We start from the raw sequence: 25,887 nt of genomic DNA on the forward strand, positions 1-25,887 counted from the left end.
TTATATTTACGACTAACTGCTCAGCTCTCGCGACAAAGGCTAAAGGACAAAGGGTTTGACTTTAGTTTTTATTGATTATTGCTTAATGGTTTGTTTATCTTGTAAAGGTGACGTCAGTGTTGATGTGCGATATTGATATAAATAAAACATGGCGTTAAATAAATATATTCTAATTGATTGTATAACCATTTAGATACTCTAATTTACATTTTGGAAAATAGAATCTGTGAAATAAGTTTTTGCTATCTTTAGGTTTACACATTGAGATGGATCACTTAAGAGCATTTGCATAAGATATCTACGAAGTTTTCCAGAGTCTCTACTGCGCACGCAATCATTTATTTGGTTCTAACGCATATAGGGAGGAACTACCCTCCTAAAACCACGCTTTGGGGCATGTATATTTAGGCCTTTATGGGATGGCGGGTGAATAATGACGGCTTGTATGCTTAGCGGCAATTAATCAGCGGGACTGTCCGCACCCAAACATGCGTGAATAGCCATGTCCCACCACAAAATCACCCTGGCTAAAAGGAGATGGTTGAATATGAGAGAGCGGGGAATTGAACAGGCGGCCCTAAAAATGTTTTGCTGTAATTAACTTAGATAAACAAAGACGCCAAAGCGACGTTCGCCTGCAAGTGCAACTATGTCCTTCAGGGTCCACCCCAACACCACCCCAAACGAAAGCAAAGGAAGATGCGAGCGAGAGAAAGAGGCAAGAAAAGTAGAGGAAGCGAAGTGGCTTGGCCTAGAAGTCGCAGGCTTTCTTCTTTCCTCTATATGTATATATATATTTATTTATACATTGCCGGCATACTTGCCAGACGCAGTTGAGAAAAATCATAGCTCAAATAAATCGTAATTAGCCGTGTAAACATTTACCAGATGTTACTATATGTGTGTATATTTGTGGGTAAGACAAAGCGATATCATAAATTGTACATTGAGTCCAGTCTCTGGGTAAAAATTCAGTTCTACACTTCCTCCGATTGCCTGACAACAACAGCCACAAAATTATTACCACGAAAAATTAGTACACCAAAAAAAAATCGCCCTTAAATCAAGAAATTCAGAAGGAAGCGTTTCCGACCCCATAAAGTATATATATTCTTGATCGGGATCACTTGCCGAGTCGATCTAGCCATGTCCGTCTGTCCGTCTGTCTGTCCGGATGAACGCTGAGATCTCGGAAACTAAAAGAGCTACAATACTGGAATTAGGCATGCCGATTCCTGAGATTCCTGCGCAGCGCAAGTTTGTTTCAACAGAGTGCCACGCCCACTCTAACGCCCACAAACCGCCCAAAACTGTGGGTGGTACAGTTTAAATGCTAGAATAAAAATTTTAACTGAAATGTATTGTTCTCATCAATACCTATCGATTGACCCAAAAAAAAAGTTTGCCACGCCCACTTTAACGCCCACAAACCGCCCACAAACTTAAAAAAATTGTAAATATGAACGTGGATATCTCGGAAACTATCAAAGATAGAGAATCGGGATCTCAGAATTAGATTCCGTAGCCTTGTACGCAGCGCAAGTTTGTTACGCGAATATTCCACGCCCACTCTAACGCCCACAAACCGCCCAAACCTGTATCGCCCACAATTTTCATGCTAGATAAAAAATTTTAACTAAAATGTATTGGTCTCGTCAATACCAAAAAAAATATGCCAAGCCCACTCTAAGGCCCATAACGCTTAAGTCTGTCTACCGCCGGTAGGTGGCGCATTTCAGTCTCGCTTCGCTGCTTGCATATCTCAATTTCCCTTTTGTCCCTTTAGCTGAGTAACGGGTATCTGATAGTCGAGGTACTCCTTGTTTTAAATAAATAATTTTCTTAAATTTATGGTTTGCTATTTCTGGAAATAATGACAAATTTTTTCTTAAATCCTTAAAATTAAGGAACATTTTCTTAAAATAAGAAAAAAACTATTTATAATGTTAGATTACCTTTCATTACACTTAAGGAATTTGGTTGGTCTTGTATACCAATTTTGTATTTTAAATGGATAAAACCGTTTCTATTTTAATGGCAATTATTACATATGAATTTAGTCAATAAATTTTTATATATACCTGAATTTATTAAAGATTTATTTTATATAAATACTTTTTATAAACATATAAATAACAAATGGAAAAATCCTTACCTCAGACAACCCCGGCATGAACTCGAACCCGCAATTGCTCACACCATAGCTAGACGTCTTAACCATTCGGCAACGCGTGCTTATTGTCAAACAATGACTAAAAAGGGCTATGGTGCTTTTGGTCCAGCTTTACGCATACCAATAACGTTTATTCTAATCTAAACCCTTTTAACAACCGTTTAAACAATTTGGTAAATAGAAAAAATAAACTAATAAGAATAAAAATTAAATAAATTAAAAAAAAAAGAAAAATAAATCAGCAAAGGGTACACGAACCAAGTACTTTTGTACGATTGTTTATTGACCGGACGTCTTTACCAGCTAGACCACCATCAAAATGTATAAAAACGTCACTTTTCCCTTAAAATATGGGTATTTCTTTACTAAATTTAAGTAAGAATTTACCATTATTTCAAGAAAAAAAATCAAGAAAAATTCGCCATTAGTTAAAGAAAAAATTTCGATTCTTCATCTTCTTCCTTACAAAAAAAAAAATAAGGCGAAATTCCGTAAATTTTAGAAACTTTTTCTATAATCAAGAAAATATTTCTTAATTCAATGGCGTTTTAAAATCAAGGGCGATTTTCTAATATTTATGGTGTTTTTTTGTTTTTTGAGTGTAGGCAAATTTGCAGATGAACTGTGTCGGATAAATTACACGATAAGCATATAATTTACATTGTTGATCTTAGAAATTCTTAACAGGTAAGCTTATCCTTACAAAAGTAATTTTTTATATCTAATCAGAGAAAGAATTGAAAGATGTACTTAAGTACAGAATAAAAGCCCATTGGGTCATCTGGTCATCACTTGCAGTTTATCGACCCGCACATTGAACGCTCATAAATTTCATGGAATTAATTAATGCATCTGCTGGCTGTTGTGGCTGGCATTGTTCTTATTATTATTATTGCTCTTATTGTTTAACTCTTGTGTTGTCGGCGTTGGCATTTGATTGTGTTTGTGCTGTTCCTATAATTTCTGATCTGGCTTAATGACGCATGAACTGCTGGAACGGGGTCCTCCTATTCGAAGGGTCGAGGTCACAATTGTTCATGTTGCATGTCATTCCCGATCTGCGGTTCATTGACTGACGTGGCAATGTCTGCTCAGTGTTAACAATTGATTCCTTACCTCTTACCGAACTCGCTGAGAAAAGAGCAACGCATGTATACTCGTAATTACTGCTGACATCGTGAGTACCTGTCTGGTAAATGGTAAATGATTCAGTTTACGAGTTCCTTGGGCTTCTTCAATTGAATACGTGCGAGTGGGAGACCTTTTTAATTGTTCGGGGTCAGGGATTGATTTAAAAAGGATTTTCTTTAATGATTGTCTTCTTTGGGTCTCGAATTTGGCTGGCATCTTAAATTGGGCTTATTTGAGTTTTAGGGAAAGGTCATTTACTTGAGTCTCTTTATGGTTTTTGTTCTCAAAGGGTTACTTTAAGTATTTTATTATTCATACTTTAAAACCCCATAATATATATAGATTCTCTAAAAGACATTTTCATCTTTTAATGTTAAATTACATCTCATTCTTGTCTTTTCAGGTATGTAAGACAAGCACAGCAACCAGGATATTTTTAAAAAGCAGTATGTATTTAAAAAGAAGGTTATGGGTTTTTCAAATTGAATTTGTCGATTTCTTAAAAAGTGTCAACATTTCAAGGTTATCATTATAAAAACTTAGAAAGAAGATCTAGCCTTTAGTGAACCCTTCCCCGCCCCATGCACTAATGCTCCCCAACAACATATTGAATTTTAAATCAATTTTTCCACATCTTCGAAAAAATATTACGTAACTCGCGTTTTAAAATCTTTTCTTAAAGACTTTTAGAAAATGTTTACATTCCAATGAACTCTTCAAGATTTTCTTCTGTGTAATCTTTTTTCTTTGTGTACCCTTCATTTTTAGTTCTGGTTGACCTTTTTGCTTTTTCGCTACATTTATTTCTAGAGTTTAGAAAATTACATTTTAGTGTGATATTTGATGTCATATGGGCATTTCCAGGGGTCGCGAACGTACGTTCGTACGCACTAAGTGCAAATGAAAAAATGAAAAAAAATCTTTTCAGAATTTTTTTTTTTGCTATTCGATAGCATTTTGTTAGTTCTTTGCTTAGTGTAAATTATGGGATTTATTGAGCTATCGTTTTCATAATATTGGCAAAAAACATACGGTCGCGAACTTACACAAAATGGAAGTCGACTTTGGCTTAATGTAGTAAAATGCAAATATCTGCGAATTGGGACGGATTACTCTAAAGCAATAACTTTACTTTTAAAATGGATTCATGTAGCTTTCATTCGAATCTGTTCCCAAGGAAATATCTCCATTTGTTTTTTTTTAATTGAATTAAGTACCGGTCGCGAACGTACGGGTCGCGAACTTACGATATTTCCATGTTTTTTTATTAACAGTTAATGGAACATTTTTTTGCTCTCCTTGAATTTTTATCTTATTAGATTGCAATAAAGAGATTTTTCCTTGCGAAAAAATTAATCATAAAAATGCCTTTAAAAGTAGCTAAAAATTAAAAAAATTAATTTTTTTAGTTTTTAGGGACATTTCTACAGCAAAACAAATGAAATATTCTTTGGTTCCACTGTATTATGAAAATATGGCCATTGATTTGTGAAAATACGCAAAAAATTCGATGATTTTGAAGATTTTTTTGTTTCGGTCCTGGTTGACCATTTTTCGGATTTGCCCATATACACCTATGCCTCGCTTTGCATGATACGTTCCAACAAAAATCCAACGCAAATTGAAACGACGCAAAGTGAATTAGGATTTTCCATAGCATACCATGTAATGTTCGAAAATGGGTTCCAGGGTTACAAACATACTACTTTTTAAAAAGAAAATTGAGCAAAGTGATCATAAAACAAAATATTTACCTTATTTTGTAGACTCAGGTTGATTTGATTTTATTGCACAAGTAACTTTATTTCGAGAGCGTTTCTTCCAAGTGATTCTTACAATGACACTACATCAAGCAAGCAAATTGAATAAGCGAGCCGAAACAATAAAGGGGAATTCCCGTGTTGTAATTGCGTAGCGCAATTAAGGTGTTGCCACCCTTTTAAAATATATTAACGACTTCATCCCAAAACAACTCAACATCGAAAATCTAACGACGCACAATGAAAATTAGTTCTAATTTAGAAGCGACGCAACTTCGAAAAAACGCAAAACGAAACGACGCAAAGCGAGGAATAGGTGTATATATATGTTGATATATACATATGTATATATATATATATCGAAGGAACCTCCCCCGCAATTTGGCTTTGGCTGAGTGAGGTGAATTAAGTCTTTTCAAGGAGGAGTCAGAACACAACAATGGAATGCCTTGCTATCTCCCTGTTGCACAATGTTAGAGTTGCACTTAACTTCAGACAGAGGAAAGCTGAGCTGCACAATAAGCGTAAGGACAACCGGAGAAAAGATAAGCAGGATACTGAATGGTCACCCTTTCCACTCCATTCAGCATTATTTTTTTCTCAGTGTGTGCCAGATCCGACAAAAACAAAAGTAACATGAAAGTAGCATGAAAGTAGCAGTTTTGCAGTTTCTGCCGGCAAAGTCAAGTGCCGGGGAGATTATTCTTACACGATAATACACTTTTCTCATTTTACTGACAGGGCTCGCCTTTAATATTCTCTAGCTAAGTGTTCAGACGGTATGATAATTGTAATGCATTGTAATTTTTTTTCTAGCATGAAAATTGTGGGCGCCACAGGCTTGGTCGGTTTGTGGGCGCTAGAGTGGGCGTGGCATATTCGCGTAACAAACTTGCGCTGCGTACAAGGACACGTAATCTGAATTTGAAATGTTAATTCTCTAACTTTTATAGATTCCGATACATCCGCGTTCATACTTACGATTTTTTGTGGGTTGCGCTGGGTTGCCCAAAAAAAAGTTTTCCACGCCCCCTTTAACGCCCACAAACCGCCCACAAAATTCAAAAAATCGGAAATATGAACGTGGATATCTCGGAGAGAGATAGAGAATTGGGATCTTAGATTGAGATTCCGTAACCTTGTACGCAGCGCAAGTTTGTTATGCGAATATGCCACGGCCACTCTAACGCCCACAAACTGCCCAAACCTGTGGCGCCCACAATTTTCATGCTATATAAAAAATTTTAGCTGAAATGTATTGGTCTCGTCAATACCTATCGATTGATCCAAAAAAATGTTGCCACGCCCACTCTAACGCCCATAACGCTTAAGTCTGTCTACCGCCGGTAGGTGGCTCATTTCAATCTCGCTTTGCTGCTTGCATATCTCCATTTCCCTTTGGTCCGTTTAGCTGAGTAACGGGTATCTGATAGTCGTGGTACTCGACTATGGCGTTCTTCCTTGTTTTCATTGCAATGCTACTCAAGCTATTGCCATAGCTGGAATTTCCTTGGTAATTTTTTCATTTCATGAGAAACTCAACTTAGACATTTCTTGCACATGCAGCATGTGACGTCACATGGCCATGTGAATGGCCCAAATTGAACAATTTTCGGCATGTAGTTGGATATTTATAGTCAAAACAAAATCTCATTAAAATTTTTAAAAAATGTTAAAAAACGTACAGTGGGCGTGAAACTCTGCTGAAACAAACTTGCGCTGCGCAAGAACCTCTAAAATTTACATGCCAAATTCCAACTTTCTAGCTCTTACACTTTCCGAGATCGCAGTGTTCAAACGGACGGACAGACAAACATATCTAGATAGACTCGGCTAGCGATCCTGATCAAGAATTTATATACTTTATAGGGTCGGAATCGCTTTCTTTCTACCTGTAACATGCCTTACGACGAATCTAGTATACCCTTTTACTCTTCGAGTAACGGGTATAAATAGGTTCAAGTGAAACTGACAGAAGGCAACATTTTGCGATGATGGAAGATACGAATAAAAATGTATCTATATCTATTTGCCATTCGAATGCAACAGTTGCAGTTCAGCACACATGGGACGATTATAAAAGATGTTTCGTTTTTCCGTCCCTTCAGACGCACTGAACCAATATCAATTGAGAAGCTGAACAAAATAATTTCTATATTTGTCTTTGCTGTACAGAGTTTGACACAGTTTCGTTAAGTAATTGAATTCAATTGTATTTTCAGTAACCCCATCGACTTTGGCTGAAGTTTAAATAAAAAGCCAAAAATCGATTGAACTCTCTAACACATTAAATTGGTTATTGTTTTGGGTTAGATTTCAGTAGATAAATAGAAAACAAAATCAATACCTGACATAGAAACATAGAAAAATACTTACAGTCACAGCGCTATATGTTTTATAACAGATATAAAGGAGGAAAATATTTTTTATATTAAAAATGTGTTTTTCATTTATTGTCGATACCGATTTCCCTTGTATTTAGCACACATTTTCGTACTAATTAATATTTTTATTTTATCCCTATATACTTTTTGGTCTTCAATGAGACTTTATGCAATTGAATTTGGCCTGCCAAAGTAATTATTTCCATAACGTTTGAACTGTCATTTATTTTAAATAATTTACCAAAAAAGATTCGTTTAAATTTGGAATTATTTCAATCAGGGTGCTTATCCCGTCACATCCACTGCCCGCAGGCCAACAAAATGTATTTCCCCAACAATTATTTTCCCATTATGGTTATTTCGACTCTTGACCGACGCTCGAAAAATTAAAGTAAAAACAAAAACCAAAAAATTACACATGCCAAACCATCAAATTAGTGTTAACCGCAAAGGATTTTAAAAACAATTCAAACACTGCCCTCCCATTCGTCCATCAAAAATAAAAAACCGATGGGTAAAATGGGAAAAACCCGAAAAGGGAGAACGTGCCATAGAAAAGACTAATTACACTTCACTAAAAACTTTAACGACGAGTGCCGGCAATCTTGACGAGGGTACGGAATGGTGGACTCGGATTTTGGGACTTTTGAGGTGGGCCAACCCAGCAACCGCATTGCTGTAATAAGAGAAATATTTTAGTGTAAACACAACTTCCATCCAGTGTGTGCAAAGGGTTTTCAGGGGCGTTGCATGCCACACACGCAACAGCCGCATTCCCAAGATACATTTGTATCTTCTGAGCTCTCCTAAACGAGGGAACCCAAACCAGAACGAATGTAAATGTCTGTCTGTTGGATATTCCGATGGGTGGGGCTGAGGCACTTGCTCAGCGGTGCATTCGACATGAACGTGTCGAAAGTAAGCTGCAGTTGCGAATGACAAAATCCCGCCTCGCTACGTGATCCAGCTTGGCTATATATCTATAACTTTATCGCCGGTAGTATATACATATGTATCGTCTTGGACTGACAGAGAAAACTATTTGTCTCGGCATATCTTCGGCGTCAGGATTAAGTTCTTCCTGTCTCAATCGCCTCCAATGCTCCGGCCTTTGTTGCAGATTTCCCCCAGAAACGTAAAAGTGCCAGCGCACTGCATCAGATTTCAAAACCATCGTTAAGTGGGTCTCACACTTTTATACGGTTTCTTAAATTTTAGTTTGACGATACCTAAGCGTCTAGTTATTAAGATTTGTTTCCCTATCCCATTCTATATTGCCTGAACACAACAATTTAAAGTTAGTTTCACATACATACGGGACGTTTCACATCAACCCGGCCACCCCCTTTTTTATTTTAAAAGTACACAGTACCACCTTGAGATCATAGCACATCATTTACAAGACTTATCCTCATAACTTTTTCGACCATATTACCACTCTTTTGACGAATACCCACGTATTATAGTTTGCACTACAACGGAAGACACGACTTACATAAACCAAAAGCAGGTGGATTTGTCTTTACATGGCCGATTACGAGAAAAATAGTTGACTTTTTTTCAGCCATAGATGACCACTCAATAGCATATTTTAAATCTAAAAGATGGATTTCATCCAAAGGGTCAGACCGAAAAAATACCATTATATTTTTCCCAAAAAGCTCCCACTTCAACGCAATTTTTTTCACTTCTTTCAAAGTGGGATCTTTGTCGAGTAACAAGTTATGATTATACCCGTTACTCGTAGAGTAAAAGGTATACTAGATTCGTCGGAAATTATGTAACAGGCAGAAGGAAGCGTTTCCGACCCCATAAAGTATATATATTCTTGATCAGGATCACCAGCCGAGTCGATCTAGCCATGTCCGTCTGTCCGTATGAACGCTGAGATCTCGGAAACTATAAGAGCTACAATACTGGGATAAGGCATGCAGATTCCTGAGATTCCTGCGCAGCGCAAGTTTGTTTAGCTATGTGCCACGCCCACTCTAACGCCCACAAACCGCCCAAATCTGTGGCTACTACAGTTTTGATGCTAGAATAAAGAATGTAACTGAAATGTATTGCTCTCGTCAATACCTATCAATTGACTCAAAAAAAGTTTGCCACGCCCGCTGTGACGCCCACAAACCGCCCACAAACTTAAAAAAATCGTAAGTATGAACGTGGATATCTCGGAAACTATCAAAGATAGAGAATTGAATTCTCAAATTTAGATTCCGTAACCTTGTACGCAGCACAAGTTTGTTATGCGAATATGCCACGCCCACTCTAACGCCCACAAACTGCCCAAACCTATGGCGCCCACAATTTTCATGCTATATAAAAAATTTTAGCTGAAATGTATTGGTCTCGTCAATACCTATCGATTGATCCAAAAAAAATTTGACACGCCCACTCTAACGCCCATAACGCTTTAATCTGTCTACTGCCGGTAGGTGGCGCATTTCAATCTAGCTTTGCTGCTTGCATATCTCCATTTCCCTTTGGTCCCTTTAGCTGTTCCTTGTTTTTTGTTTAATTTGTTGTATTTCCTAAAACTTGTTTAAAGACATTATAGCCAAATGATGTAATTATTTTGACAAACTTTATAAAGAACTAATCATAATTTAATGAATGCAACAGTCCGTAACGTAATAGTTCAAATCCTTAATTTGTACGTTCTTAGACATAAAATAGAAGTAAAAACCATCTAATCAATAAATCCGTCTGTATGGAATTATACTATAATATTATAATTTAAGTATACAACTTGTCCAGTGATAAAAAAGTAATTGAAATCAAAGAAAATTAAACGGTTTTACTTTTTCACTACAAAGTCAGAGCCTAAAGTTTTGAAATGTAGAACTCGCCCTGCCAGTGCCACGCCCACTGTCCCCGGGGCAAGCTGAATGAAATGGAACTAAAGTGCGAGATATAGAAACATGTGTCTACGTTCGCATCGGCGCCAAAAGGAAACTTCACACAAGTGAGACAAGCCAGCATGCATTAAAAATCCACGCTTCCGGCAGGAGCTCACCCCCAAAGGGCAACAACCATTGGCAGTGTCTGTTCCCCTCCCCAAAAAACACTCCCATGCTGGATTTCAATAAAACGATACACAAGCACACATAAATAAGGGAAGAGAAAAATCTAGGGAATGACAAATGCATTTCGAGTGTTTGCGGCAAACTCCAAAATGAAATACATATTACTTAGCAACAAAAAAAGAAAGCACAGAAATTAGATTCAGTAGAATAGGTTAGGTTTTCTATATTTATTTAGGGATATAAATATCCACATTTCATTAAATACACAGTGGCCTTACTTTGCGATTGACTAAGAGAGTAGTACAATTTAAAACCAAAATAGCTGCAGATGTACATTTAAATCACAATTTAATATGTCGAACACACTCTCAAGATCCACGAATTAGAGGGTGCTCAAAAAAAGGTAGGACGTTTTATTTTGTTTTGCTGAGTTGCATTTTTGTTTTGCCAGAGGATGAAGCAAGCAGGGATGTGTATATATCATGACAGATTTAGCAAGGTGATGCTATCTCCTTTTTTGATTTTTTTGCTTACAAATTTAATATTGCTGCTGGCCATTTTTCTCATGCTTGGTTGGGTGTGTCAGCCTTGCCTGTGGGGCGCTTTGAGATGATTTGTAATCCGCTTTTACAAAAATAAAAAAATAAATTTTAAAAACTAATTTAAAACAAGACAAAACGCTATAGTCAACGGCATCGACTATCATATACCGGTAACTCAGTCAAAGGGAGTGTGGAGGTATTGAGATGTCACCACACAAAAACGCCACCTACCGTTTATTCCTATCGGCTGTTCACGTGCAGAGCGTGCAGATTCCTGAGCTTCTTACGCAGCGCAAGTTTGTTTCAGCAGAGTGCCACGCCCACTCTAACGCCCTCAAACCGCGCAAAACTGTGGCTCCTACAGTTTTAATGCAAGAATAAACTGAAATGTATTGTTCTCATCAATACCTATCGATTGACCCAAAAAAAAGTGTGCCACGCCCACTTTAACGCCCACAAACTTTAAAAAAATCATAAATATGAACGTGGATATCTCGGAAACTATCAAAGATAGAGAATTGGGTCACAGATTTAGATTCCGTAGCCTTGTACGTAGCGCAAGTTTGTTACGCGAATATGCCACGCCCACACCAACGCCCACAAACCTTTAAGCCTGTGGCGCTAGATGCTAGATAAAAAATGTTAACTGAAATGTATTGGTCTCGTCAATACCTATCGATTGATCCAAAAAATTTGCCACGCCCACTCTAACGCCCATAACGCTTTAATCTGTCTACCGCCGGTATGTGGCGCATTTCAATCTCGCTTTGCTGCTTGCATATCTCCATTTCCCTTTGGTTCCTTTAGCTGTGTAACGGGTATCTGATAGTCGAGGTACTCGACTACAGCGTTCCTCCTTGTTTTTTATGAATTACCGATTTGAAAAATTTGTGGCATAAAAATGGATGTTGATAATCAGAACAAAATCTTATTTACAATGTGGGCACTAGACGTGTTTTAGCGTAATAGACAAACTTCTGAGATCTTAGCGTTCATGAGGACAGACGGACATGGCTAGATCCACTCGTTTAGTGATCCTAATCAATAATATATATATACTTTATGGGGTCGGAAGCTCTAGCTGTGATACACATTCCGACGAATCTAATATACCCTTTACCTCTTCCAGTAACGGTTATTAAAACCGGTACATTGCTGAAATTGCATAACATTTTTGTCATGCAAAGCTATCAACTAGAAATATGCATGAGGGGGATGATTTGGCTTCCCCTAAAGCGCAGCTTTCATTATAAAGCCTGTTGCAAACTTGAAAAGCTAAACAAACTTTTTACTCCGGCTCTTCCATAGCTTGATCTCTTCGGTGCGCTGTATAGTAAGTACGCCTGGAACAATAAATCATATGCTACGAATCAATACAACTTGTTAATTTTCCGCTCCAATTAGCTGGGTATATATTCTCTCAACCAATCTCGGCAATGGCGAGAAATAAAAGAAAAGAATAAGTTTGCACAATGGCGAAACAACTTCCACAAGAACACAACAAAAAACGTTTTAATGAATGGCCCGATTTCAATAATTTGGCGTGTACATGGATATTGCTTAAAAAAAAACAAAGCCTCATTTAAATGTTAACAAAGTATACAAAATTGTGGGCGCTAGGCAGGTTTTAGCGTTATGGACGTTTGTAGGCGTTAGTTTCCGATATCTCAGCGCGATAGGGCGGACATGTCTAGATCGAATCAACAATGTATATCACTGAGGACGGCTGTCCACGTAGTGACGAACGGGCACCAGGAGAGTCTGCGAAAAAGACTTATTTATATGTAGAGCCGCATATAATTTATATAGAATTAAGAAGGAAGAACGCTATAGTCGAGTACCTCGACTATACGATACCCGTTACTCAGCTGAAGGGACCAAAGGGAGATGCAGATATGCAAGCAGCAAAGCGAGATGGTAATGCGGCACCTACCCGCGATCTGAATATATGGTTATATGGGCGGCAGACAGATTTAAGCGTTATGGGAGTTAGAGTTAGCGTGGCAAACTTTCTTTGAGTCAATCGATAGGTCAACACCTATAGGTCAACCACACGTAGACTAACACATTTCAGTTAACACTTTTTTCTAGCATGGAAATTGAGGGTGCCACAGTGTTGCGCGGTTTGTGGGCGTGCCATATTCACGTGACAAATACTCTAGCAAGACTTTAGAAATTTCATTTGGATTGGGAAACACAGCGGTGAAAGTGTAAAAGAGAAAGTGTAGAAAATTGGAGCTGGTGGGGATAAATTCCCCAAGTTTTTTTCTTACTAAAAATACGCGTCGAATGACACCTCATTTGTTAAAATAGAATGCAAAAGTTATTCCAAATGGGGGACTTTCCAAAATGAAAATGTTTGTCCCAATGTTTGTGGGTTTGTATGAATCCTTTTTATTATTTACATACATTATAATACATGGGTGTATTAAAAACATCGATATAGAAAACTTTTGATCTACGTCTTTTGGAAAAACCCGCTAGTTTAGCGGGTAGTAAAAAAATAGTTCGATTTTAAAGGCTTTTAGTTTCTAAAGAACTAATGCTACAGATACGTGCTATATGTCGCTGAATAGGTGAATATGCTAATCACGATATCTATGCCTAAATTATCTAAATACAATAAAGTTATAGCAAAGCGTTTTTTCAAACCACTTATTGTCTTTTTTTTCAAAATTGGTTCGAACGATTTCCTTTTAAATTTCAAACTATAAAGCCTTTGAGATTTTAATATGTTACACTTTTTGCCAAAAAAATGAACAAGGAAGAACGCTATAGTCGAGTACCTCGACTATCAGATACCCGTTACTCAGCTAATGGGACCAAAGGGAAATGGAGATATGCAAGCAGCAAAGCGTGATTGAAATGCGCCACCTACCGGCGGTAGAGAGATTTAAGCGTAATGGGCGTTAGGTTGGGCGTGGCAAATTTTTTTTTGGATCAATCGATAGGTATTTACGAGACCAATACATTTCAGTTAAAATTTTTTATCTAGCATGAAAATTGTGGGTGCCTCAGGTTTAGGCGGTTTGTGGGCGTTAGAGTTTGCGTGGCATATTCGCGTTACGAACTTGCGCTGCGTACAAGGCTACGAAATCTAAATCTGAGATCCCAACTCTATCTTTAATAGTTTCCGAGATATCTACGTTCATATTTACGATTTTTTGAAGTTTGGGAACGGTTTGTGGGCGTTAAAGTGTGCGTGGCAAACTTTTTTTTGGGTCAATCGATAGGTATTGATGAGAACAATACATTTCAGTTAAAATTTTTATTCTAGCATAAAAACTGTAAGAGCCACAGTTTTGGGCGGTTTGTGGGCGTTAGAGTGGGCGTGGCACTCTGCTGAAACAAACTTGCGCTGCGTAAGAAGCTCAGAAATCTGCACGCCAAATCTCAATAGCCTAGCTCTTATAGTTTCCGAGATCTCAGCGTTCATCCGGACGGACAGACAGACGGACAGACGGACATGGCTAGATCGACTAGGCTAGTAATCCTGATCAAGAATATATATACTTTATGGGGTCGGAAACGCTTCCTTCTGCCTGTTACATACTTTTCGACGATTCTAGTATACCCCTTTACTCAACGAGTAACGGGTATAAAAAGTGCTGGTATATCATTTTTTTTTTATGATTATCAATACTTATCCTAACATTATTAAATCTGACCTTTCATTAAAAAGCAATGAGCAAGGCCGCTAGGTGGCACTAGTTCTGTCTTTTTTTATAATTTCCTTTTTTGCAAACACATTATGGTCTTTTTTACTACTTTCTAGAAATTTAACATTGAACAATGACAGGCCATTATGAAGTTTATATGTAAATGGACTTCTGGGTGTGCATTTAGACGTAAGAAAAATAAAGCGAATTTTAATTAAAATATGGCAAAAAATGTTTGCGCAGCTAACAAAAAAAGGTAAATGCAGATGTTTAAATTACAATTTTGACAAGTTAAATACTTGTAAACAAATCTGTGCATTAAATTATTTTAAATCGTAAATGGTTTACATTAAATACCTTAAGTTCCTTGTATCATTTACCAAGTCAAGCCAAATGTCAAGAAAGCATTTCTGCAACTTATGAGAATGCGTGTAGCTATCTTAACATCTTCACAACACTGTGAGCAGCAACTTTTAAACCAGATAGCAAATTTAATTTAAAGATCAATCGAAATTCAGTTGAACAAGAAGAACAATATTTATCCAAGGAGATATCACTTATGGGTGGGTTGCAGCATTGCAACCATTTGGTGGCACACCACCACAGCAACACCGTTACAGGAATTGCAGCAACTTTATAGCTGATTTGTAGCATGCAGCAAGCAATAATTCAATGTTATATGGAGGGGTTGATACAGGGAATGCGAAAAGCCACGATGGCGTAAAGGAGACAAAAGCCTTCATTGCTGGAATATTCCAACACCTTCGACAATTTCGCTGCGGAATGGCATCGGGGTCAGGGACTGGGAGTGAGGACGGCGTGGTGGTCAGTGTTGCCAACTTTTTTCTCGAAAAAAGCTGTTTTTGACGGGAAGATCAATCAAAAAAAATCCAACAAAATGTTGAATAGCCCTGCTCCATTGTCTTTACCGGTAAGGCCTAATATTCAACCTAACAAAAAGTCGTCCAAAACCAAAAATTGTATATGAAAAAAAAGTCACAAAAATTTTGGGACGTTTTTTTATATGAACTTTTTGGTTTTTGGACGACTTTTTGTTAGGTTGAATACTAGGCCTAAAATGACAAAAAAAACTTTAAGATATTACTGTTTTATTCTTTTGAGCATACATTTTGTTTTGTGGGTATACACAAAAAAAATCTAAAAAAGGACTCAAAAAATTTTAAAAACCACTTTTCCCACGCCAGCTTTGTAAAATGTTTTACCAAATTTCCCTAAAAAAAACAGCTTTGACGGGAAAAAAGCGACTCTGGCAACACTGGTGGCTGTGCAGGCGCCGGCTGTTTGCAAGTGCAATCCATCTGTTCTGCCAATCTGCCCCTGCCGCCAGTCTGTCCCTTAGCCTGCCACTCATCCTACCCGAAACGGCCACATAGGGATATAAGGATCCAGTACAGATTAGTGGGAGGAGGAGTAGTCAGAGTCACATACCTTCTTCTTAAATGCAATCGGTTGCACCTTTGAAGCGTGTCTGTGATGCACCACCAACAGCGTCAACACAAATAAATTTGCATAGTCAGCTGCAATTTATTTAGAGATGGTAAATGAATAAAATGCTTAAGCGATAGATTTTCCAAACTCACTATTCCAGACGGAGGAATTATTATCATTGCACTCTGCCAAAAATTCACATCAAGCTATCAGGAATAATGAACGTATAAAACTAGAACAAGAGAAAACGCAACTAAACTCAGCTAAACGGAGTGCGAGATTGCACACCACACAAAAGCGACACCTATCGTTCATTCCTATTCTCTTAACACGCCACCTAGGTATCGCGGTATGTTGCGTGTAAGTGAAGTCTCACAAATAGCCGATTTGCTGCTTAAATATATATCACAGCTCCTTTCGCAACTGTTGAATTTGCTAATTATTTATTATTATTATAACTTTTTATACCCTTGCAGAGGGTATAATGATTTCAGCCAGAGGCTTGCAACGCAGTCAAGGAGACGTTTCCGACCCCATAAAGTATATAAATTCTTGATCAGCATCACAAGACGGTCTGACCGTCTGTCGTCCGATTGAGCGTTGTGGTGTGGGAAACTTTACGAGCTGGAGAGTTGGGACATCAGATTTAGATTCCTTATCCTCGAACGCAGCGCAAGTTTATTACGCTTACTCTGACGCCCATAAACCTCCCAAAACTCTGGCTCCTACAATATAAGTGCTAGAAAAAATTTTTTAGCTGAAATGTATTGTTCTCGTCAATACCTATCGATTAATCAAAAAAAAAATGTCCACTCAAACGACCATAAATCGCCCACAACCTTAAAAAATCGTTCATATGAATGCTGATACCTCGAAAACTATCAAAGATACAGAGATGGAATTTCATATTTAGATTCCTTAGCAAGCAGTGGCTTGTATAGTTATAAGTATTTGGCGCGCAGTCTTCCGATTTTCAACGATAACAGAGAGAGTAGAGTGGCCCTGCTGCCTTGTGCTTTTGCTAGGTTAAGCGGCTGGATGGATCTAAACTACCAGGATTTATAAATTCTTATACATGCAAGGTGATTTCTACTTATGTAGACTTATTCCAACTTATTCCAAAGAAATGGAGAAATTCATGCTGGGGAGGGCGCAGGTTGGTTTTTTTTCATATTTGGCAGACTGAAGCGTTATTTCTAGTTCATATCCCCTGTAAGTAATAGTTTTGAAGAACTCTCTATGTATATATATATATACCATCTCTAACACTCAACGTCATATAAATAAATAAAACTTTGCTTTTTCTATATTTGTAATCTTGATCTCTGTGTTTATTTATTTGGGCTTGCCAACATTGCAATTTGCATTCCGCTCCCTTTTTTCTTTTAATCATCCCTTATGGTAATCCCCATTTAGATTTGCCTGTGAAAAGTTCCTTCAACTTCACCTAGTGTTGCATTTGCGTTTTGTCATTGCCATTATAATTGATAGCAAAATAATTTTGTACTGTCGCTGTTGCAGTCTCAGTATCTGTCTCTTTCTCTGTCTCCCTCCTGGATTTTATGTAAATTTTTCGTGCAAATTGCTTTTAATGCATTTTGAATGCAATTTGTGTTTTGTATGCTGGAACTGGAGTGGTGCACACAAAAAGTCGTAATTGAAACTGAAAGATTTTAATTTAATTTGAGTTTCTGTTTCTCTTATCGCAGTCTGACTCTGTTGTTGTGTTTGCCCTTCGAAAGGAGGGTTCTGTACTTCGTATTCCGAATTACGCGCTCTCAGTTTCGAGTTCTGTGTATTTTTAGCTCTGTTTGCCAGCATCATCAGCCAGAAATCCATGCGGGACGTTACTTTCTTCTGCCTGTCTGCAGTTCTGGCTGCCTGCATTTGGCTGGAGCTTTCATTGAATTGATTTAGATAAAATCACCGTGCGTCTGGGGTCGCGTGTATATATTTTTGTTGATTGCGTAACGTCCTGGTGTATGCAACTTCATTGTGCTGCCCAAAATGCGGCATCGATTGGCGGCATGTCGGCTCATCATAGACACATTTAGGTGTTTTGTGGCACCCTCCGTTCCTCCCCGAAGATTTGGGGTTGACATCAAACGAGCATGTAAGTGTGGGCCTGGTATCGAGATTTATGGGATGCACTCCATGAGGCATATAAATCTCAATCTGGCTTTGCAAATGATGCGGTTTCGGGGCCTCGGGCTTGTACGATAGGACTGTAATAAGATTTTGGATCTTCATTGATTTGCTCATCAAGTAATTAGATGTATTTTAATTTGTTTTTTTGGTTATTTATTCTTTTGTTATTAAGACCACACTCATAGAAATTTTACTGTAAAATCGCCCTAAAAACAAGGAAAACCGGCCTAAAACGGGGGTCAATGGCGACTGGGTAACAAAATAAGGGTAACATTTTCTAAAAATAGGCATGTATTGGTCTTACATTTAGGGCTATTTTTCTTCGATCTAGGGTTAATTTTCTTAAGCCTAGGGCGATTTTTCTGTTTTCAAAGGTAAGTACCCTTAGCATATGAAAAAAAATTGTAAGCATACACGGCGGTATTTCTTAAAATTAGGGTGAAGCGCCCTAAAAACAAGAGCAAGCAATGTTAAAACTAATTTTATAAAAAAATCGTGTTTGGACATGTTTGCTGGTTCTCGCCAAAAATTACCTGCTGTACTTTTTCCAGGAATTTTTTTAGGATTATTTGACTTAGTGTCCTTTTTTCAATATAATTTGAGAGGGTGAGAAAAGGGCAAGGTTATTATTTGGCCGCTTCACGGATGTTGGTAAACTGCTAATTAGAGTCATATGAACTGAAAAGTAGTCAAAGCCCCGCGCTAGGCGACGCGCACAAAGGGTGCATATCTCAATTTTTTCTAAGAACAAATTCTCAATTTAATTCTATAAAATATTCTTACTGACGACAACAAATTATGTTTTATTTTACCCAATTAGACTAAATACATTAAAAAACTATTATTTTAATGTAATATACATTTTTTTTGTTTGTTATTTTGACGCGATCTAACATTTTTTTGCCTCTGCACTCAAAAATGTTTAAGAATTCAATTCTAAAAACTTGCACAAAAAAGAAAAATAAATGTTGACTCTTTGTGGGCATTAGACCGCTAGTGGTTTTTTCCTATACTTAGGGCGATTTTTCTTAATGTTAGGGCGATTTCATTTTTAGGCCGATTTTTCTAGTATTTAGAAAAATAATTTTATGAGTGCAGTTTTTAACACAGATTTTAATTTTTGTATTGTTTTTTTTTTAGGTTTTATTTTATTTTGTTTTTTAAAAGTGCTTATCCTTGGCTTTATTAATTTTCGTTAATTACACTCTTAATTATATTTCCCCCTAAAAACGAGGAAATCGCAATAAAAAAGGATTAAAAAGCGATTGTTGAACAAATCGAGATTTCGGCAAACATTTCTATGAATTTCGAATCTGTTCCGTTTTAGATAACATCGGCTTACAAAATTAAATTGTCAAAATGCTACAAGAAGGCGATCTTGGTTTTTCGGCAAAGTTGACCCTCTTCATTAAAAAAAACCACTCAATATTTTTTGTAAGGTGAACATTTCTTTAAGGTTGTTTTTGGTCGGTTATTGCGCCTAATGTTTTTTTTCTGGTGTTCTGATGAACCGATTTCGGTCATAAAAGACATTTTACTGGTAATAGAACGCTCTTGATCTTTTATATACACAAAATATAATTTCAGTCGCTAATATTGATGCAATCGCTCGACAAAGTTGAAAGTTGCCTTCGTGTAGCATCTTGACGATTTTATTTTGTAAACAGGTGTTTTTTAACTTAGTTTCCTTTTACCATAATCTGAGAGGGTGAGATAAGGTTATTATTATTAGGCTGCTCAACGCATCTTGCTGCTAGTTATAATTGCAAAAACTGATAATCCCATTAAATGGGGTCAGGGAAACAGATGTACAATTCAATCGACTCTTAATTTGTAGAAAAATGTGTTGGTCGCTGCGAGAATAAAGCCGCTCGGTTTATAGTCGGCTGTACTAAAGGGCGTTTTCAGATAATTTTTATACCCGTTAATCGTAAAGTAAAAGGGTATACTAGATTCGTCGGAAAGTATGTAACAGGCAGAAGGAAGCGTATCCGACCCCATAAAGTATATATATTCTTGATCAGGATCACTCCATGCGGGGCAATATTGGGACCTTTAGCCAATTAACAATTTAATTATGAACATACTCAGGCTCTGCTCCCGACTTCCATTCCCTCTTTGAATTCAAGGACGAATTATAGCCATGAAGTTTGAATGACCAGGATCTCCTGAGCCATTTTCCTTTGGGATAAACTAAGAGCTCATTAATGTCACATTCATAGCAACTCCGGAAAGAGCATAAAATGAGCAAAAGTTCTGTCAGAGTATCCCCTAAACTGGGACCGAACTCCATTTCAATTGGGTACAGAAAAAATTCTTGGGTACGTGTCTATGCGTGTGTTCCAGCCAGTTTGTGGGCCTGTAGGGCAATTAACATAGGACCCCACACTCCAAACGGTGCAGTAAAACAATCAAAATTTACCAAAAATTTACCACCGTTTTTGGTCTTTTGAGGTGCAATTAGTTTTAATTAATTTTATACTAAACGACTAGATAAATATAATAATGGGGTGTATTTATTATATATATGCATCACTAGACGAGTCGATCTAGCCATGTCAGTCTGTCCGTCTGTCTGTCCGTTTCTACGCAAACTAGTCTCTCAGTTTTAAAGCTATCGTGCTGAAACTTTCCCAAAAGTCGTATATCTTTTGCAGGTAGTTTATAATTAGGAACCTACCGGATCGGACAACTATATCTTATAGCTCCCATAGGAATAATCGGAAAAAAAAATTTAAAAAATGATATCTTTGGTGTTTTTTAGCATATAACCTCCTAAGCTTGGAAATAACATTTTTTAATTAGTTTTAAATTTTGAATTAAATTTTATTAAAATCGGACGACTATATCATATAGCTGCCATAGGAACGATAGGAACATTGGTGGGAAAATAATATGAAACAAATTATAGCTTCGGTGTTTTTATACCCGTTACTCGTAGAGTAAAAGGGTATACTAGATTCGTCGGAAAGTATGTAACAGGCAGGAGGAAGCGTTTCCGACCCCATAAAGTATATATATTCTTGATCAGGATCACTAGACGAGTCGATCTAGCCATGTCCGTCTGTCCGTCTGTCCGTCTGTCCGTATGAACGCTGAGATCTCGGAAACTATAAGAGCTACAATACTGAGATTAGGCATGCAGATTCCTGAGATTCCTGCGCAGCGCAAGTTTGTTTCAGAAAAGTGCCACGCCCACTCTAACGCCCACAAACCGCCCAAAACTGTGGCTCCTACAGTTTTGATGCTAGAACAAAAATTTTAACTGAAATGTATTGTTCTCATCAATACCTACCGATTGACCTAAAAAAAAGTGTGCCACGCCCACCTTAACGCCCACAAACCGCCCACAAACTTCAAAAAATCGTAAATATGATCGCGGATATCTCGGAAAATATCAAAGATAGAGAAATGGGATTTCAGATTTAGATTCCGTAGGCTTGAGCGCAGCGCAAATTTGTCACGCGAATATGCCACGCCCACTCTAACGCCCACAAACCGCCCAAGCCTGTGGCGCCCACATTTTTCGTGCTAGATACAAAATTTTAACTGAAATGTATTGGTTTCGTCAATACCTATCGATTGATTTAAAAAAAACTTTGCCACGCCCACTCTAACGCCCACAACGCTTAAATCTGTCTACCGCCGGTAGGTGGCGCATTTGCTGCTTGCATATCTCCACTTTCCTTTGGTCCCTTTAGCTGAGTAACGGGTATCTGATAGTCGGGGTACTCGACTATAGCGTTCTTCCTTGTTTAACATGTAACCTCCTACGCTTGGAGAAAACATTTTATAAATAGTGTTGAATTTCGAATAAAATTTGATCAAAATCGGAACGATCGCAAAATTGATGGGAAAATAATATGAAACAAATGTTAGCTTCGGTGTTTTTTGACATATTATCTTATACTATTGGGAATATAATTTTTTGTATTTTTGAATTTAATAATTATAGCTGCAAGGGTATACAAACTTCGGCTTGCCGAAGTTAACTTCCTTTCTTGTTTACATATGACACTTGCTTGACTTTCATTAAACTTACTTAACTTATTTTTAAAAAGCAGAGACGGTCAGACAACAAAATCCCATTGAAATGATAGAAAAATTAAAAGAACAAAAAATTATAGCTTCGTTGTTTTTCATCATATGCTCTGTAGTTATTACAAATTTTTTAAGGACTCGTATACGGTTTCTGCGTAAAATCCGTATGGTTTTAAATTGTCTGATATTGTTTAACTGAAAGGGATGGCCGAAGTGAGCTTCATTTCTTATGTACGAAAAAGGGCGTTCAAAATCATTTCATATTTCCCGCTAAAAGGTCTAAGCCGCCTTTGAGGTCTCGTCATTCCGGGCTCAGTCGTCCTGTGGATGAATTTATGTTTACCCGTCCCTCTAATTAAATTTAATATGCATATTGCCAAGGCATTTGAAGCGGCCAGACACGGTTCTAAGTTTAAAGAGGAAAGAGAAACAGAGGGCTATATAGAGAGAGCAGGAGACGCATAGCATGCGGTTGGTCTGCCTGTATATCGGTAATAAATTTGATTAGTAGGATTTACGGGCCGGGCCAACGTTCAAGTGCTTCTTGGTGCAGTATATTTTATGCTAAGCAGCAGTGGAAAAGGTTGGAAAAGGCGGGTTGGTCAAGGGAGGTTTGTGGTATGGTGTTCTAAAGTTTTCTTTGCGGAAGCTTGTTTTGCTTGACTTTTTCAGCTGTCGTTTTTAGTTTTTTGTCTTTAACATTGAACGAGTTAAAAGGTATATAGCATATTCTAAGGAGTTTTTCTATATACTTTACAATACGCTAAGGTCCGTACAAAAAGGAGGTCCTAATTATAAAAAAATATAAGGGATAAAAACATTGTGATCCATATGCAAAGAACAGACATTTTCCTGTAAGTTATGCAACTGTACCTTCCATTCGCTTTTCGCAGGCTGCCAAAAGGTATGCAGCACTTGATCATTACTATCATTATCGGGTCTTGGGAGTTCCAAAGAAACCTGAGAAAAATAGCCAAAATGATGCCGAGGCCGAGGGACCGAGATTATGCGATGAAGCACCCCCCTCACACCGTGGAAACTGAATTTTAGATGGCCAAGCTAAACCCCCTGATTCTGTACTCCCTGCTCTTCGTCCTTTGCCATTCTGCGGCTTTCATCCACACAGCATGCTGTCATTTTGCTGGCTGTCGAAAGCTCAAAATGAAATGAAACTCAACGTCCTAACTTCTGACACTCCCACAAACGCAAACCACACTATGAAAAAATATATTCCTCCTTGTCCGGCTGAAATTTAAAAATCATTTTCCTTTGCAGTCAAAAAGTTCTAGACAAAATAATGCATAAAAACTTTCTGAAAACAAAATTTAAACAAATAAACATGTACATGGTACAATATTCTGTTAGTAAATGAAGTCTATAAAAATGTAACATTTATTAATATCAGTGCATGACAGCTCTTCAGTTAAATTATGCGCATTGGTCTTCTTTGGGCTCCGAAATTTTTACGTCCTCTAGCTCATGTTGACTGATGATGATTCCCCCCATCATCACGGCTCCCTTTGGGACTCTGTGGCAAAAGTAAAAAATTCTGTTTGCTTGCCAAAAAAAAAATGAGAGACCAAAAAATGCATTTCGATTATTGGCGCTGCTGGGAGATCTATGTATGTATGTGTTTTCAAGATTACAGGGTGAATTGATTGAAGTGATTGCTAAATTCAAATATTTTTAAAAAAGTAGAAATCTGAGGAAATTCTCGTTACTACTATTTTAATTTAAACTCAGCTTAATGAACTTTTAAAGAACTCGTGGTTAAATAAAACTATGACCAATTTCATTCCGACATATCTTAAATTGGCATTTGTAACTCGTACTATGAAAATTTACTTGAAGAAACCGCATATTTAATCTGTGTACAATTAATTGTTTTGACGTAATATTGGATTATTAACCGTCGAAATAAAAAACTTTAAATTTGTTAAAAATATTGTTAATTGTCATTTATTTATTTATTTATTACATTTTCCGTCGACAACGAAATTAAGACTGATAAAATTATCCAGAACGCAAAGTCTTTAATGAGAATATCGTATTGATTAAATATAAACGAAAGCTTTAAAAAGCACCATGTTTTCAGTTATGGGAAAATGCTAACAAATCAATGCATATAGCAGAATGAAAATGGGAAGATCTGCACCGATAAACATTGAAGTTGGGGGTGTGGTGTCACTGGCTCATTAACATAATAGTAATGTGCATATTAAATGAACATTATGTTCCTTAATCCAGACAATAAAGCACCCAACAATGCGGCAACAGCAAATGAATGAAATTATGCAACAATTGTACAACAAATCAATGAACTGAATTCGCAGGCCCGCATTCAGAGCCAATCAGCAATCCGTTCGGACCTTGAATATAAATGCAATAACGTCAAACAGTTCCAGGCATTAATGAAATGATATGTTAATGTTCCGACGACAGATGTTCATTTGAGTGTATACGAATATGGAATTAGGTCAGAGACTTAATCGAAATTTGTATTACAACACTTAAAAAGATGAGCGTAGGAATTCAGTATTTCTAGAAGTCCAATCAAAAATTGATAAGAAATTATTTATTGATCTGTTTATATGTCAATTTTAACAGCCGAAGAGCGTTCCATTAATGGATTTCCGTCTCATTTTCCGCCATGGACATTGCAGACACGACAATCCCCATTGATAATGACATTACCAGGGTTCAGTGGGGTGGCTAAATGGATATTTATTATTATTATTAGCTTGATATAACCCACTTAATAATGGCCATACTTACCGCTGGTCAGAGCCAAAAGGCCGAGCAGGAAGGCAGCCGAAAGTAATTTCATCTTTGAAGTAGCTACAACCAAAGTGGCAACTCAACTGATGACTCTACAGCACGAATCCGTTTGTTTTTATACTTTGCCAATCTGCCTCGATCGTTTTTTATCTGTGTTTTTGTTTTTGCGAATCGGGCAAAACCGTATTACTGATTTAACGTGTGGTATTGCCCTGAGATGAACGTGAAATTCCCACCGTCTCGGTTCTATGTCTCCTTGATTTCAGGTTCAATTAGCTGCACCTAATTGCACTTTAACTTGGCTGTATGCCTCTTCTGAAGAAATGTAGAACTCGTTTTTTGCTAATCGCGTTTGATTGACGGCCTTTGGATATAATGATAAGTCACTACTCGTGCTGAATGTTTTTAAACAGGTTTTTCTTACGATGATTCCTCGAATTAAATTTGATTTGCATTTGTCAGACGGGATAGATTGATCCAATAAAAAATAATTTTACGAGATGCAAAAAATTTAACTTTTAATATAAAAGATTCAAATAACTATTAATATAAATTTGAATTTTAAAAGTCTTTACCAACAGTTATTTTTGGTTTTTATTTTAAAAGTCTTTTATAACAATTATCAATGACTTTTGAAATAAAAACAAGGAAGAACGCTATAGTCGAGTACCTCGACTATCAGATACCCGTTACTCAGCTAAGGGGACCAAAGGAATATAGAGATTTGCAAGCAGCAAAGCGAGATTGAAATGCGCCACCTACCGGCGGTAGACAGATTTAAGCGTTATGGGCA

General features: G+C 37.3%; 2 protein-coding genes across 2 annotated transcripts in view; one reads left to right on the plus strand and one right to left on the minus strand.

Annotated features, from left to right (window-relative positions):
• Positions 1–25,887, plus strand: part of LOC119548602 (semaphorin-1A) — a 206,700-nt gene that overhangs the window by 39,547 nt on the left and 141,266 nt on the right. The window lies entirely within an intron of this gene.
• Positions 24,848–25,247, minus strand: LOC119548603 (bomanin Short 3-like). Its single transcript, XM_037855960.1, has 2 exons — positions 25,092–25,247; positions 24,848–25,028 (listed from the first exon to the last, which is right to left on the minus strand). Exons 1-2 carry the CDS (start codon positions 25,141–25,143, stop codon positions 24,955–24,957), a joined length of 126 nt encoding a protein of 41 aa, XP_037711888.1. The 5' UTR covers positions 25,144–25,247; the 3' UTR covers positions 24,848–24,954.

The sequence above is a fragment of the Drosophila subpulchrella genome, chromosome 2L (assembly GCF_014743375.2).
Source record: "Drosophila subpulchrella strain 33 F10 #4 breed RU33 chromosome 2L, RU_Dsub_v1.1 Primary Assembly, whole genome shotgun sequence".
Classification (NCBI taxonomy): Eukaryota; Metazoa; Arthropoda; class Insecta; order Diptera; family Drosophilidae; genus Drosophila; species Drosophila subpulchrella.

Bases quoted from the DNA above. Each gene is read 5' to 3' on its own strand.
- LOC119548603 (XM_037855960.1), bottom strand. From the start codon at position 25,143: ATGAAATTACTTTCGGCTGCCTTCCTGCTCGGCCTTTTGGCTCTGACC. The intron at 25,029-25,091 runs GTAAGTATGGCC...ATATCCATTTAG, and splicing joins CCTTTTGGCTCTGACCAGCG to CCACCCCACTGAACCCTGGT.